Source organism: Odontesthes bonariensis, chromosome 15, assembly GCF_027942865.1.
Source record: "Odontesthes bonariensis isolate fOdoBon6 chromosome 15, fOdoBon6.hap1, whole genome shotgun sequence".
Taxonomy (NCBI): domain Eukaryota; kingdom Metazoa; phylum Chordata; class Actinopteri; order Atheriniformes; family Atherinopsidae; genus Odontesthes; species Odontesthes bonariensis.
In genome coordinates this window covers 5036056-5051059 of record NC_134520.1, presented here as the reverse complement: position 1 = coordinate 5051059, position 15004 = coordinate 5036056, and the positions used below count along the sequence as shown (strand labels likewise).

General features: G+C 40.0%; 1 protein-coding gene across 1 annotated transcript in view; it reads right to left on the bottom strand.

The window, feature by feature from the left end:
• Positions 1-273: 273 nt before the first annotated feature.
• Positions 274-15004, bottom strand: part of oca2 (oculocutaneous albinism II) — a 67948-nt gene continuing 53217 nt past the window's right edge. Inside the window, exons 23-24 of the mRNA XM_075486213.1 lie at positions 13831-13924; positions 274-1891 (exon numbers count right to left, since the gene is read on the bottom strand). Of these exons, the coding sequence (XP_075342328.1) occupies positions 1804-1891; positions 13831-13924 (182 nt within the window). The 3' untranslated portion in view covers positions 274-1803. The remainder of the gene's footprint in view (positions 1892-13830; positions 13925-15004) is intronic.

Genomic DNA, 15004 nt, shown 5'->3' with positions numbered 1-15004 from the left:
GTGAAAAGTGTTTATCTATGTTTGTCGCTCCTTTTTGTGTAAGAAACTATTTGAATATCATTAATTTGCTTTTGGAGTGCGTTTTGAAAATGACCACGGACTCATGACTCATTGTATTAAGCTGTATAACGTTTTTTTCAATTATTTCTATCGGAAAATATATTTTAGTGTTTATTGTTGATATCCATCTTCATGAATAATAGTGACACAAAAAGCACTGAGTAAAATAAAATCCAGAGTCATGACGATTTGACTTTTTTTATTTATGTGAGAGTTTAGTTAATTGAACACAGATGATGTTTAGGTTGCCAGGCTGTACAATAAATACAGAAAAAAGTTTTAGCTTGACAAGGTAAGCCGTTGCCTATGTACAGACTTTTCTAAGTACTTCGTACTACCACTACATTAAGTATGATTAACTGGACTTGACAAAATCAGTGTGTGTGTGCAATGCTGTGAAAACTGCAACAGTTTTCCTGAATCGTTTTCAATTAAACTGATACTTTTTTTGTTTTCTGGTTCTAAGATTTGAGAATCCAACAAAGAAATAAAGACAAACGCTGTTATAAAATCCCTTTCACTGGATTTTGTGATTTCTTTCAAATATAAGCACAGGTTTGGTAAACCCAAGATGAAATGTTTGTCTTAGGCTACGTGCCCACGACAACGCTCTGAAGCATAAACGCAGATGTCCGTTTTTTTCCTCCACAATTTATCTGCGTTCTCACGAGCGTCTTGGGGTGGATATCTGTCTACCCATGGGAACAGGGAAAACGTATAAAACTCGCAGTTTGCCGATGTAGTATGCACACCCCGGAAGTAGGTGGCAGTAGCAACAATACCTTTGGTATTGTTATATGAGTTATATTGTTATATATTAATAAATATGAGAAATGCCTGTTTTGTGGCTACTTCCTCCGCGTCAGTTGGAAGAAAATGGCGAAGCGCGGCAGCAACAACAGTACGCCTTCAAACTTTGTTTGGACAGATGATGAGGTCCAGTTGCTCCTGAACACGACACTGAACTACAAAGCCAGGAAGGCAGTGGATAATGTGGATTGGGAGAGTGTCCAAAATAAATATAGTGAGATATGTGAGTCGTTAATGGAGAACTACCCACTTAACGTGTGGAAAAAACGCACTTCTGCATTTTGAACTGTTCCTACGGCGACGAGAGGTTGGATCGTTTTCAAGATCTCCACTCTGGAGGGCGTTTGCGTTTTCTCCGTTTTGAACTCCTAAAAACGCCGTCGCCGTGTGCAAGATAGGCACATCTGTCGAAATGTTCTGCGTTTATCTGTCGTTACCGTTGTCGTGGGCACGTAGCCTTAGACAAATCATGATCATTCCTCTAGATGCGTCTGAAAGCAAATCATTGTTATATATGAACCTGACGTCATGATTTGCTGCCTTTTGTTAAGAGGCCATATGGGTATCCAAAAGAATGACATCAGAGACCATAGCTGAAATCACTTAAACCAGTTATACCCACTAAGGCCATAGCACCATGTATACCATTATGAAATTGCATAACTTTGTCCAGTAAAGAACCATTTCTGAATTTAAAATTTTGGTCAAAGCTCCTGTAAATCTTGTCCCTGATGATTCACACTGCATGCAATGACACTTCCCCATGTATAAAAAAAAAACAAACATATGGCTACAGTGTTCCATGTGGTGCTTGTAATCTGATTGGTCAGTCAGGTTACACAGTGAGCTGAACCTCTTGGAGGAGTGAACACATGCACACACATGAAGACGCACACACGCAGGATTTCTTTGGCTCCTGACAGCAAGTATGGTTTACATGTTCCATCCCAATCCAATATGGGTGGCCAGCAGGTAGCACATGGCAATCATACATGTCATTATCATCATGGGGAACCCTAACCTGTGAGAAGAAAGAAAATGGTTGATTAGCTGCACCATAGAAAAATGAATGAATTGACTGCTTGAGGAAAAATCAACAAAGTGTTTCAGTTCATCCACATGACAGTAGGTAATTCTGGCAAATATTATGCACTACGACATCAATTAATCAGCTTATGGTATACAATGTTAAAGTCTCATGAGATGTGACTGAAAGTGAGTTCATGAGAGAAAATGGCAATCCTGGAAAAAGGCTGCTATACCAAGAATTTATTTTAAATCATACTAAACCAGCATGATAATGTGCTCCACAGTTTGTGTCCCAGGTTTTGAAACGGACGTGACAGAAAAATTTGGTAACAACAGAGAATAACCACAGGGGATAGAGTGCATCTCAGTTGTTTAAGGGGACAAAAGTGTAAAGAGCAGTAAAGCTGTCCAATTCACCACTTGACCTGATACTGATTCCACTATCCAGTACTAACAAGCTGAAAGGGGGCATATTGCCACATATAATTTCAGAGACAGGCATACTTTGGTAATCATTTGTTTACCCTCTGGTGCTTTTATACAGGGAAAGGGGCCACAGTCCAATTAAAAGGCCTTGTCAGGCTATAATCATATCTTACCAGCCTTCTCCATTTAAAAGAAAGAAACATCTCAATTAGTGATCCAACTTTAACAATCATATGTTATCTTCTTATCATGTGATTTCCATATATGTTCCCACTTCCCACACTTCCTAATGATGGAGTTTGGGTGAATACCAGAATTTCTTGTTGATTTAATTTTGACTTTCCAATTTCAATATTTTATTCATAATTTGATAGTTGTTTAATCTGTCAGTTATTTTAAACAGTTTTTTTTTTGTTTTTTTTTACAGCTGTAGTAACATCCAACTTCAGTCAGTACCAGCTCTACAACTGTGGGGTCAAATTGAACAGACTTGGGTTATAATTGGTAAGACAGTTCATTACAGCTTAAAACTGGAAAATACAGTGTGAGTAACAGCATTAAGATTAAGAGTTAGCTTTCTTTTCTTTTCCCACCCCCCATTTTCTTGCTCTCCATTGCTACATTGAACAGCCAGTCACAGTGAGGTCTCTCACCAACAGCCACAGGACGATTCAGCATGTTGAATCAGCTGAAAAAAGACGTTGACAAATTCCAACAATGACGACAGGGTGCACAATTAAAAAAATGCAGGAGACAGATGGTCACCAATACTTCAGATGTGGCCAAGGGCCGATTGTCGGTCTTGTGTGTTATGCCCCTTAGAGAGAAGATGCTTTCTCCTGGCAACACCGCTTAATAAGACCACAATTCTTTATATTTCTAATTCCTTTTATATTTTGTATTCCTCACCATTATAGCAGATATCAAAAGTAAAAAAAAAAAAAAAGTTTAATCATTGCTGTATGATAATACAATGTAGGTTGTCACTTTAGCAGTAACAGCCGATTCAACATGTTGACATTCAGTATTTATAGCATAATCAGTTCTATGAACATAGAGTTGCTTTGTTATCTTTCAGTTAGGCCATGTTTGGACACCTTTGAGTGGTGGCATGATAAAGAATGACAAGATTTTCAGAAAAGTCATCAAGCCTTTCAGCAATGTAAAAATAAGTAATGAATACAAACACATCTGGCAACATTTCAACCGTGCCTGAAGTAGCTAGTTCATGACTAAAAGTCAGAAGTGGGTCCTTCACACTGTCATGTGCCATTATAGCTTTCCTTCACAACGATCTCATCTTACTATCAATACTGCTTCCCTTTATCAATCAGACTTATGGGTGTTTTTTTGTGTGTGTTAGACCTTTTTGCTCTTTTGCAGTCATGGAATAGCAATTTTTTTTACGTAACTGAAAAATCCAATTATTGTCTTATAGAGTGATGTATGACAATTTCTTGAACTTTACAGGCTAACTCACCTCCTTTACAGGGAGGTCAGAGATGCAATGCTCCCTTCAAAGATCTTACTGGAAAGACGCCTGCAGGTTCAAAATTGTAAACCTTCTCTAAACTGCCTAGCTGTTCCGAGACACGTCTGATTAGATGTGCAAATTTCATTTGCCCTAAACAATCACATTAAGTTAGTCAAAAATCTCAAAAAAGTCTTCAACAATTCCAAAGCTCCTGTCAATCGAGACAGACTGAAGTTTCTTGTGAGAAACTAAGACAAGGTTGTATTGTGTGGCATTTTTAAAGGCCAACCCTTTTCTTGGTGGGATGACTGAAATGCAGTTATCTTCTTTATAAAGAATCATGGCAGTTTCCATCCATGAATTAGGATCCTCAATCTAAAATGTCCCCTAAGATGACTCAAGGACTGCAGATTTTCTCATTTGGATCTCTACCATGTCCTATATGAACACATGGCTGCTCTAAGGGCCAGGGATCTGTTTGCCTCCAGTCTGACACAGATCAGGCATGGAGGACAAAACGAGCAACCACAATATGTGAATGCTTATAGAATATGTGTATGGTGATCAATTTCTGTCAAAATGAGCAAATGGTCAATCAAAACTGTGATGTTACTGAAAATGAAGGAATCATGTAAAAACATCAATTAGATCAGATGCTGCCCAACAGTGTAATGGTGCTGCATGAAATTTGAGACTGATTCAATTATTGACTCAACAGGCTGAGTGAGAAGTAAAAAAAAAACAGAAAATAACTACTAAACATTAGCTTTCATAGAAGCTGTGCTAATTTTTCTATTGAGATTGAGAAGACAAAATTATGACTGCCAATCCTTTTCAAGTGAAAGCTCAATTATATAATGACAAGGAATGCTTACAATAGGGGGAAAGTGTGGGCTGTTTGGTTGTTCAGTGGCCACTTATCAGCTTAAACATATCTTATGCTGAATTTGTTTTTTATTAGCAGATCAAAAATCGTGGGAAGAGTGTCTTATGCTGATGGAGATACAGTATATTTTTTCACTCTGTCTCAAGGTCTAAGGGGACCATTTTTGTTTGGTATTTAAAAAGCAAAGAGACTTTCTCGTTCCAGTTTTCACCTCTTTAATTTAACTTTACCTTTTTGAATAGCAACACTTCCTCACCACAACACGCTGATGTTCTCAAAAGCATACAAATAAGAGAAAACTCCACCAAGGAAGCATTAAGCAAAGCAAGCCTGTTCAGCAAAAGACATTTCAGGTTAAGGAAGTTAAAATGGTGCCGGTACTGTAGTGGGCAAAGTTGTCATCAAAGGGCAACTCTGGGGAATGTGGAAAATACTGTTTATTGATTTATGAAAACTGTTTTCCCCCCATATCTAACAAAATATTGTTATATGTTTTATTTTAATTTAGTTTTAGTTATTAGTATAGTTTAGACTGTAGAAATAAAACCGCTGAATCTTTGACGTGTCCATATTGGTCACTGAAACATTTGAATTGTTAAATGCAAAGCATTTAAACTTCATATTCAATTAAAGCATATTAAAACATATACATTGGTAAAATGTTGAGATTTTATAGTTTTTCCCAAAAATATATACCAGCGACATGTTTAAAAAAAGATTAATATGGGGAAAACAAAAAACTGGAATAATGTGAGATGGTAATAAAGGTCTGGCATTTTATTAGTCCTAATGGCTACAAGTATTTGTTCATTCTGATGAGTACAATTCTAATTTCCATTTATTGTGCATGTGGAAATGTTAAATTATTACTTGACGTGAAGATTAAAGCACAATTAAAAATGGTTTCAACGTGATGGTGCATTCAAATCTAAACAGAGGGTTGGAGAGATTATCCTTTGGTCCTATCCTTATAATAGGAAATGTTGCAATTTACTTCATATTTTCACGTTTACAGCAAATCCAGAAACAACTGTGGTAACATACTGGCTGTGTTTAAAAGACATAAAACGCTCAATAAGATCTTACTAATGTACAACTTATTTAAACTATATTAATTAATAATGGCTTATTTTTTAATCATTGCAATTATCAATCAAATTTCTTTCTTTTCCAGTTTTAACCTGGCTAAAGGCCTTAAAGTAACACTGTAGAATGTGGCAGTTTTTTTGCTCTTTGGTTCCTCCCTCAGTTGTGGAACGTAACACCGCTGTCATAAAAACACATTTCTGTGAGAGCCGTGCAAATGTTCAGCCATACACCAGAATTTGTTGTGATGTTGAAGAGGCTACATAGACGCCATCAGAAGTCCACAAAAATGTCATGCAACCATAAAGCAAAAGAGTGTGGTAAGGTGCAGTCGTGAAATGCAGCACCTCAGCCCCCGGGTGTTCTAGAGCAGTTTCAGGGCTGTTAATATCAAAAGTTTATGTACTTCAGGGGCGGTCGGTGGCGTAGTGGGTTAAGCAGGCGCCCTATGTTCAGAGGCTACTGTCCTCGCTGCAGCTGGCCCCGGTTCGAGTCCCGCACCGGATGGCCCTTTGCTGCATGTCTTCCCCCTCTCTCTGCCCCCTGCTTCCTGTCTCTCTCCAACTGTCCTATCATTAAAGGCATAAAAAGCCCCAAAAAATATTTTAAAAGAAGTTTATGTACTTCAAAATTAATCAAGAGCGAATAGTTTTAAGGATCACAGACTTCTCTAGTGTTGTTTTAACACTCCCTATTAACCCCTGTGAGCACCTTGCTGTCCCAGATCACATTTTAAGATGTTTAAAGCAGAAATGAAAAAGAAAGAAAACAACACGCTCCAATGTCTGAGCTATATGTGGAAATGAACAGCTATTTTCTAACAAATGTCTGTGTTGAACAATTGCAGTCAAGTCTGCGGAGGCAACCACTGATTTTAGTCAAAACAAAAGCTGCTTCTTTTCAAAGTTAATAACCATCCTCTTTAGAATAATGGAACAGACAATTCTTCTATTGTCTATTATACTTCACATTAGACTCACGTGGTAATCTTAATTATTGTATCTCATGGTCGCCTTTTCCATGATCCGTTTCTATATTACCACTAAATTCATCATCTCTGTAACTCACCTCACTCTAATTAGCTTCTCCTTCTAAAATTAGATAATGAATGCAACACCATTCCCAAAACAAATAGTGACATATGTGATGGGATCTTCCTCTCGGGTAATCTTCAGTGCCTATCGTTTATTCAAATACCTGCTGCAGCTCCTAAAACCTTTTCCTGTGTCACAGTGGACTGAGGCTAAAACTCCTGTTACAGATATACTCAACTCAGATTGTCAAACTCTTTTTCAAAGCCTGAAACCCTCTGTAGTAGTGCTCACTTGCAAAGGTGTGGACAATTTTTCCATTTAATTGGTATGAACACAGCTCTTTCGCACCTGACGGCTTTAACACGCATCATTCCATCTGTAAAGCTGTCTGTGCTCATACCAAACTCATGCAGTTTGCAATCAAACAGGCAGATTTACTGCTTGACATTGCTATTTTCTTGCTATACCCTGGATTGTAGACAAAAGTAGCTCATTCTTTCTTGTTAGCTATCACAGATTTTTTAAATCTAAGATGACGACCCAAGTGACATTTGATTCATAGGTTAGTGTCACCAGGTGATGTTTAATGTGTCCGATTGACATCTCTAAAAGCACTGTTAAATATGTGCCTGACAGTTTTGTGACAACTTCATATTGTGCAAAATAACTGAGGCTCGAGCAGCATATTCCACCCTCAAGGGCTAATGAGCCACACTGACTACATGGATGTAAAGCGACAGCTTTGTTTCCGTCTCTCAGTGCAGAGCTGGTTGGTGCAATCAATGTAATAAAGCTGGATAGAAATGCAGCACTGTGCTCTGCTGATGGCGAGTCATTGGTGTTTTTATTGATCTGCAGCAGAATACAATTCTCTCTATACTGCTGAACCAGTGTAATTTTTATTACAAACATTCTTTCTACATGTAAATATGGGAAAAATGGTTTCACAAGGTCAAAAGCTTAAAATGGACCATTAACATGAGACCATTGTAATCGTATCAAAGCCAAATGAATGTCCACTTAAGATAGATGGATAGAAAAATCTAAACTGTTATCATAGACAAGCAGAGGTCACCTCCACACAAGTGAATCCTTTTCTGCAAAGCAATACCCATTTCCCCATCATAGGCACAGCATGAAGGGACAGAGAACAGATAAGAGAGTTACCATAGTACTGCACGGAAAGTAACAAGGCTCACCTTGTCTAAAAGTTCCCCACTCTACCTTGCGCTCTCACACAATGACTTAATTGCATATGATGGGAGCTCTTTGAAAGTCCTGATGCAATCTCAAAGCCTCTCTTTAGATAAACCCAAGGGATGCGCTTCTCTGACTGTGAAGGCTGTATGACACACAGGAACAGAGCAGCACTGCTCCATTTGGAAAAAGTTTTTACTTCTCTATTTGATGACTATGAAATTAAATGATAAAATGTTCCCTATTCAGCCTGTGAAGTAGTACAGAAATAATCTCTAGTACCTCCAAAAAATTGATTGTGTTGCGACTGATTAAGCTGCATGTCAGTTTTCATGCATATTCAGGTAGTTAAGTTTAGGAATGAATGGAAATAATATATTTGCCACATAATGCAACAAAGAGAACAAGCATAAAGTTCTGAGAACTGAACAATGATATCATTTTCTCTAAAAAAGTTCAAATTGTTCAAACTCATTTGTTCAGCACGCTGGAATGACCAAATTGTATAATGAAGCACTAGTTTTTGATTTCTTAATTTCATTGGCTTGTTTCTGCGGGTGTGCCAATAACCCTTTTAAATATTCTGCTTTTGGTGTATGAAAAGTATTAAGAGATTTAAACTTGCTGCATTTTAAGAAGTCACAACGTTGAAATTTTGTTCAATGCTGTCTCATCATCCATTTGGTTTTCAAATTATGGAGGTATTTGATTTTATTCAGTACTTTGTGCCTTGAGTTCATAATTTTCTTCTTTTTTTTCTTTTTGGTGTAATGCTGAATTGCTTTGAAGCAATGTTGCCATAAAATTTCCTATTTTATTCAGATTTATTAGAAATATTTTGATGTTTTCTCAGCCCTCACAATGGTCATCCAATGCTGGTGTCTACTTTCCCACTGCAACAAAGCTTGTAGCCTATAAACTTCAAGAATCCCAACAGTGGTGTGGTGCCTGTTAAGACCACCACACAAATGCAGTGGGTCGGAGGACAGGATTCAGAAGTCTTGCTTTATTTGCCTCCGAGATGGTAACCATCAAAGTTTAAGGGAATATGTTCTGTTTGGAAGAAAAGGATCCTGTTATAATTGGGCTACACGGTGGTATGGTGATTATCACTGTGGCCTCACAGCAAAAGGGTTCTCCTTTGTCTCTGCGTTGGCCATGTGATGGACTGGCGTCAGAGGTGTCAAGTAACAAAGTAGAAATACTTTGTTACCTTACTTAAGTAGAATGTTTGTGTATCTATACTTTCCTGGAGTAATTATTTTTCAGCCGATTTTTTTCTTCTACTCCTTACATTTTCATGCAATTATCTGTACTTTCTACAGATAATGCTGTCATCACTACTGCTTCGTCCCCCTGCCAGGCTCACCTGCTCCATTTCAGATATGTGGTGTGCTTAACTGATGTACATCCTCACACACAAACACACACACACACACACACACACACACACGCACACAAAGGGAAGGATGTTGGATTTATTAACATTTGATGGCTTTTTTGATGGCTTTTGATGGCTTTTTTTTTCTTTACATTACTTGTACTTTTAAGTAGTTTTGAAGCCAGTACTTATATACTTCTACTTGAGTAAAACACTTGAGTTGATACTTCAACTTCTACAGAAGTCTTTTTGAACTCTATTATTTAACAACATGCTGAAGCTCCCCATCAGCAGCCTGAATGAGGAGTTCAAGGTGAGCTGTGCCAGGGAGGTGCTCCAATACAGACAGTCAGAGGACCCGAAGGTCTCCCAGGCTGGGATCGAGGTGAGGACAGGGCGGAGGTGGAGGGCAGCTGAGGCTGTGGACTTGGCTGAGTCAGAACTACAGCACAGGATACTGGTGGGAGCAGTGACTCGTGGTAGAGCTGGCCTGGGCAGTGGCACAACATCTCACTATGACAAGGCGCAGGGGAAGGACAGGAGATCACTGGTGCAGCAAGAGGTGCGGGCATCAGTAGAGGAGGAGCAGGCCGGCACGATGGTTGGAATGCAGCAGCAGGAAGCCTGGACAAGATGGGAGCATGCAGTGGACCGCAGAGTCTCATGGGTGGAGCTGTGGAAAGCAGAGCCCCGTCGCATATGATTCCTAATCCGGGCTGTCTATGATGTACTACCGAGCCCATCCAACCTGTTCTGCTGGGGATTGGTGGAGTCTCCAGCCTGCAACCTCTGTCTGAAAAGGGGGACCCTGGAACACATCCTCAGCTGCTGTTTGAAAGCCCTGGGCGAGGGGCGCTACCGCTGAAGCCATGACCATGTCCTGAAGGCCATAGCGAACACCATTAGCAGTGGAATTGGCCACTGTAAGCGCCTCTGCCCAGTGAAGAACACCATTGCTTGTTTGGGCTGAAGAGAAGCCATCATCAGCTGCCAGGGCCACCTCATCGGGCCTGCTGCAACAGCACAAGACTGGGAGTTGAAAGTTGACCTTGGGAAGCAACTGAAATTCCCAGAAACTATCGCCACTACAACACTACTCATCTCAGAGACCTCTAAGTAGACTGTTCTCCTAGGAACTCACTGTACCCTGGGAGGACCATATCGAGGAGCCCAATGAGAGGAAGAGGGCAAAATACGCTGAGCTAGTGGAGGAGTACCGACGGGTGGCAAAAGCGGTGTGAGCCCATTAAAGTGGGATGCAGAGGGTTCGCTGACCAGTCTTTCTGCAGGGCCTACAACATGCTGAGCATCATAGGGGCCAGTAAGCGAAGGGCCATCAAGGAGGTCACTGAGGCAGCAGAAGTTGCCTCAAGGTGGCTGTGGACAAAGAGAGGAGAACCGTGGGTGGGGTAGCGCTACCTGGACACAAGCTGGGGCCCAATCAACCCCAGCTGGGTCGCCTGGGTGAGAGTGTATGATGCTTGAAAGACCCGAAACACTCAGTGACCCCAGGTAACATCACTGATGATGTGTCCAGGGTGCATCAAGTTGATGTATATTACAAGTGAGCACCAACTGTGGGAAAAAAGCTACAGGCTAAATTGTCTGTACACTCTCCTGAAAATCTCCAGTGTCCTTGTGTGCAAACATCTATAGTCAAGCATGGAGATGGTAGTGTCATGTTGCTTTATGGCCTCACTTTTCTTATGACAGAAAATGTATATGTTGACTGTCCAATCATCATCTGAGTGCAAAATGTAAGTTTTATAGATATCATCAATTTAAATCTTTTGTCTTTATGCAAATTGAAGATCTGTTGCAGTTCAATTTGAAACTAAAAAGTTTGGACACACCCACTTATTGGAAATGAATACAAAAGTTTGTCCAAACGTTTAACTAATACTGTACATGAAAAACAGAAGAAATCAGGAGAGGGACCAATACTTTAAAAATTATGCACTCCTGTAAAAATGATTATTTACCACGAACAATAAGTATACTCTGCCAATCTGGACTATATTGTGCATGTAGAGTAGATGCTTTCACCATGCGCCCTGGGTTAATGGTCTGAAGAGAGGAGTATGATAAGGGCCAGGAAGCATGAAGAAAGCAACAGAGGTCATACCAAATAACTGCTGAGCTATTCAGAGCCACTCATTTTCCTTTGTGATGGCCCATCATGTCCCTCTGGGCTCACCTGGCCCCTCAGTTCAACCTCCTGATACAGCACTAGTTAGTCCCAGCTGTCTGGAGTCGCAGACAGACTTCTCTCCCCCTTACCTGTCTCTCTGAACAGCTGTGACCCTTGCTACAGGCAGCCAATTACAGGCAGTGCTTCAGCCAAGAGCAATGCTTCAATCCACCGACTATAAACATAGTTACAGCGAGGGCAAAGTAGAGCTGACAGGCTGCAACTGTTTCTATCAATTTCAATGAGATCCCATGCTGATGGCCATTCCCATGTCTTACCAGTCTTCCCAACATATTACAGCTAACTGTTAGATGAGACATTTCCCAACAATGATTTAATTGTTGGGCACTTCAAAAGCAGGGAACAGAAAACTAAGATTTAATGTGTTCCTCTCACATTCACAATCTTACTACCTGCCAAAAGGTCCCACCTCTTTAAGACATTAAGCAGATACTGATTGCAGTCGACAGCCTTATCATATTCGTTTGGTGTTTTTACAGCTGCAGTGATCAAGCAATATAACTCTGTTCGATGAAAATGTTTTCTGATCTTTGATGTGCATGTAAACTCCACCTGCAGATCAAAGACTGATCCAAACCTGTTACAATGCCTGCTCCCAAACTACTATGGTTTTGCTTTGGCTCTTTTCAACATTTCATACTATGTCCAAATGACTGCATATTAGGTCTCATTCATCCTTTCAACATCACTGACCACTTCCCATTTTTCCAACAAGAAAATTGAAAATTATGCCTGGCTTCTGTGTCAGCAGAATGGAAATTTTCTGTGAGCAGCTGGGGAGGCAGCCTATTTTCCATTCAGCATGAGATATAATGACATTTCTCTACATTTTTCTTTTTATTGTAACCACCAGCAGGCTCTGAATCAGGTTCTCTGCAAGGGTTTCACTCTGTATTGGTTTAATCGGTTACTGGCTGTTCGTGCTTTTTTATGATACAGTATAACTGACTGTTTCATCTACAGACATGAACAAACAGTGCGACAGTTCGACTCTCTCTGAACTTGCTGAAGTATATGTTCCAGTAAATATTTCCTGTCATCAACGCAAACAGAATAACTCCCCAAAATAGATAACACAAAGCATGGTTACATGAACATTTGAGTCAAGCAAAGGTTACAGCTTAACTTGGCCATTTAATTTGACCACCATCCTTGTCCCAGGGTGCATGAGAGGGAAATCGAGTTATTGACTGATGTATGTCCAACTCCACTACACTGTGGATTGTGTGACTGAATGTGCAAGACATTCTGTTGCATCTAACTTTCTCTTTGGGAGAAAATGTAACATATAAGTATGGCTGAATTCACTGCACAGATGCTGTCTAAAAGTTACTTGAATTGTGATTTTGTCAGCTCCATGTATAAAAATCTGAATTTTATTAGAGCAGAGCGACGGTTTGCAAATGCTTTAAGTGACCAAGAGACAGTTGACACATAGCCTTAATTAGCTTACTTTTCAGTCACAAATTCTAAAACACTTAGCCGCCTGACAAATATGACAAAAACGGAAAAATATGTGATTGGAGCAGCTCTGTCAAAAAAATCAGCTGTATTGATATTCACTTAGCTTTATTGTTTTTACAAAAAGATGCAAACAAAAGGAACTTTGGAACATGTGCAGCGTACCGAGGCCCATTTGGGTGTAGTGGAGCAAATGCATGCAGGAATGAATCCATCCCCAACTGCATTTTCTGGGTGTGTTGGTCCAGTTTGAGAAGCTCAATTTTGTCAGATTTCTGTCAGACTAACATGTTTCCATGCATGGCAATGACTGGTCTGACAATGTCATGTCAATGTGCTTTAGACTCATGTTGTTGTTTCCTGGAGGTTTTTTTTTAACCAACCAAAGGGTATATATGCGCCAAAGATACATTAAATGGGTCAGTTTCAGGAAGTTGAGCAGCTCCTGTCACATGATTCGCACATTTCTGAACAGACTCTGGGGGATTCAAATATTGACAAAAATCTGAAATGTGAGGCAGTTGTTGTGATGGAACTCATACACATTATTGGCATTTTTGTAACCCAACTTATGACAGTTATTTATGTATAAGTACCCCTTAAGGCAGAATAGGTTATGCTAAAGCATTCCCAACAAAGACCTGACATTACCCTGCAAACAAACTAAAAATAAAAATAAAGTCACATTCTAATATGGTGTTGATTCAATTTATCTACCTCTGGACAGCTTGAAATGTCAATAAATCATGTTGTGAAAGGAGAGAGCGTGCTTACTTGAAGAATTCCACAAAGGAAAAGCCATAACCATGTTGCTCAGCGATTCCTGCACACACAACATTGGCAGATGCTCCTATCAATGTTCCATTTCCTGAAAAAAAAAAAGAAAATTTATTGCCAGTTCTATTCATTTAGCTTTTGAAATTATTTTTTTGTTATAGCTGTTCTCTTTTTTTCTTATTAACTAAACCTTTTTTAACATATTTCTATTTCATCATAATTTTACAGGGGTGGCTGTAGCTCAGAGGGAAGAGCAGTCATCTGCCAATCGGAAGGTTTAATTCCCAGCTTCACTGGACCCCGTGTCCAAGTGGCCGTGGGAAAGACACTGAGCCCACGCTTCCTGCAATATCTCCATCATTGTGTGAATTTGTGTGATAGAGAAAAATCAGCACTTTGTAGCCTGTAACAATGCATAGACTAAGATTAGACTATCCATCCATCCATCCATCTTCTATACCCGTTGAATCTAACGGTCGGGTCGCGGGGGGGCCGGAGCCTATCCCAGCAGTCACCGGGCGAGAGGCAGGGTACACCCTGTACAGGCCGCAAGTCCATAAGATTAGGCTAGAAAAGCGCAAACTAAATTTACATTTCATGAATTGATTAGGATGGTGGAGAGTTCTATACTGAACAATGAATCCATAACTAATAGCCTGTGAAAAGGTCTTTACACTATATTTGATGTTCTAGTGATATGAGAAAGTTGCAAAGCACAATAAACCAGAATACTCTTCCATCTTTTGTTACCTTCTGACAGACAGCATAGGTATCCACTGTGTTACTGCTCACATCTCAAAAGTGTCAGAGTGGCGATGGAGCTGGGCTGCAGTGACATCATACTGCTGGATTCGATTATACTGCATACTCGATTAAGGTCTGTCACAGTGCAGCTGATTAAAGTGAAACTCTTTGACAGCTCCCCTCTACAGTATTTGTGGCCTCCCCACCCAAACAAAGCCACGCTCTTCTGAAGGGCCAGCCGTGGGGGCATAGAAGAACCTGAATACGGCATGCTTTGAGGTCCTTGAAACCTCTCACAAAAAACTCTGCCTGGCTTCCCCAAGGAGCAACACAGCTGTTGAAATTCTAGCTGTCACCTGTGACATATGTTGTCTTTCTCTGCCAGAGGCCATCAATAGCCACACCTCTCAGACAAGGATAAACTGTG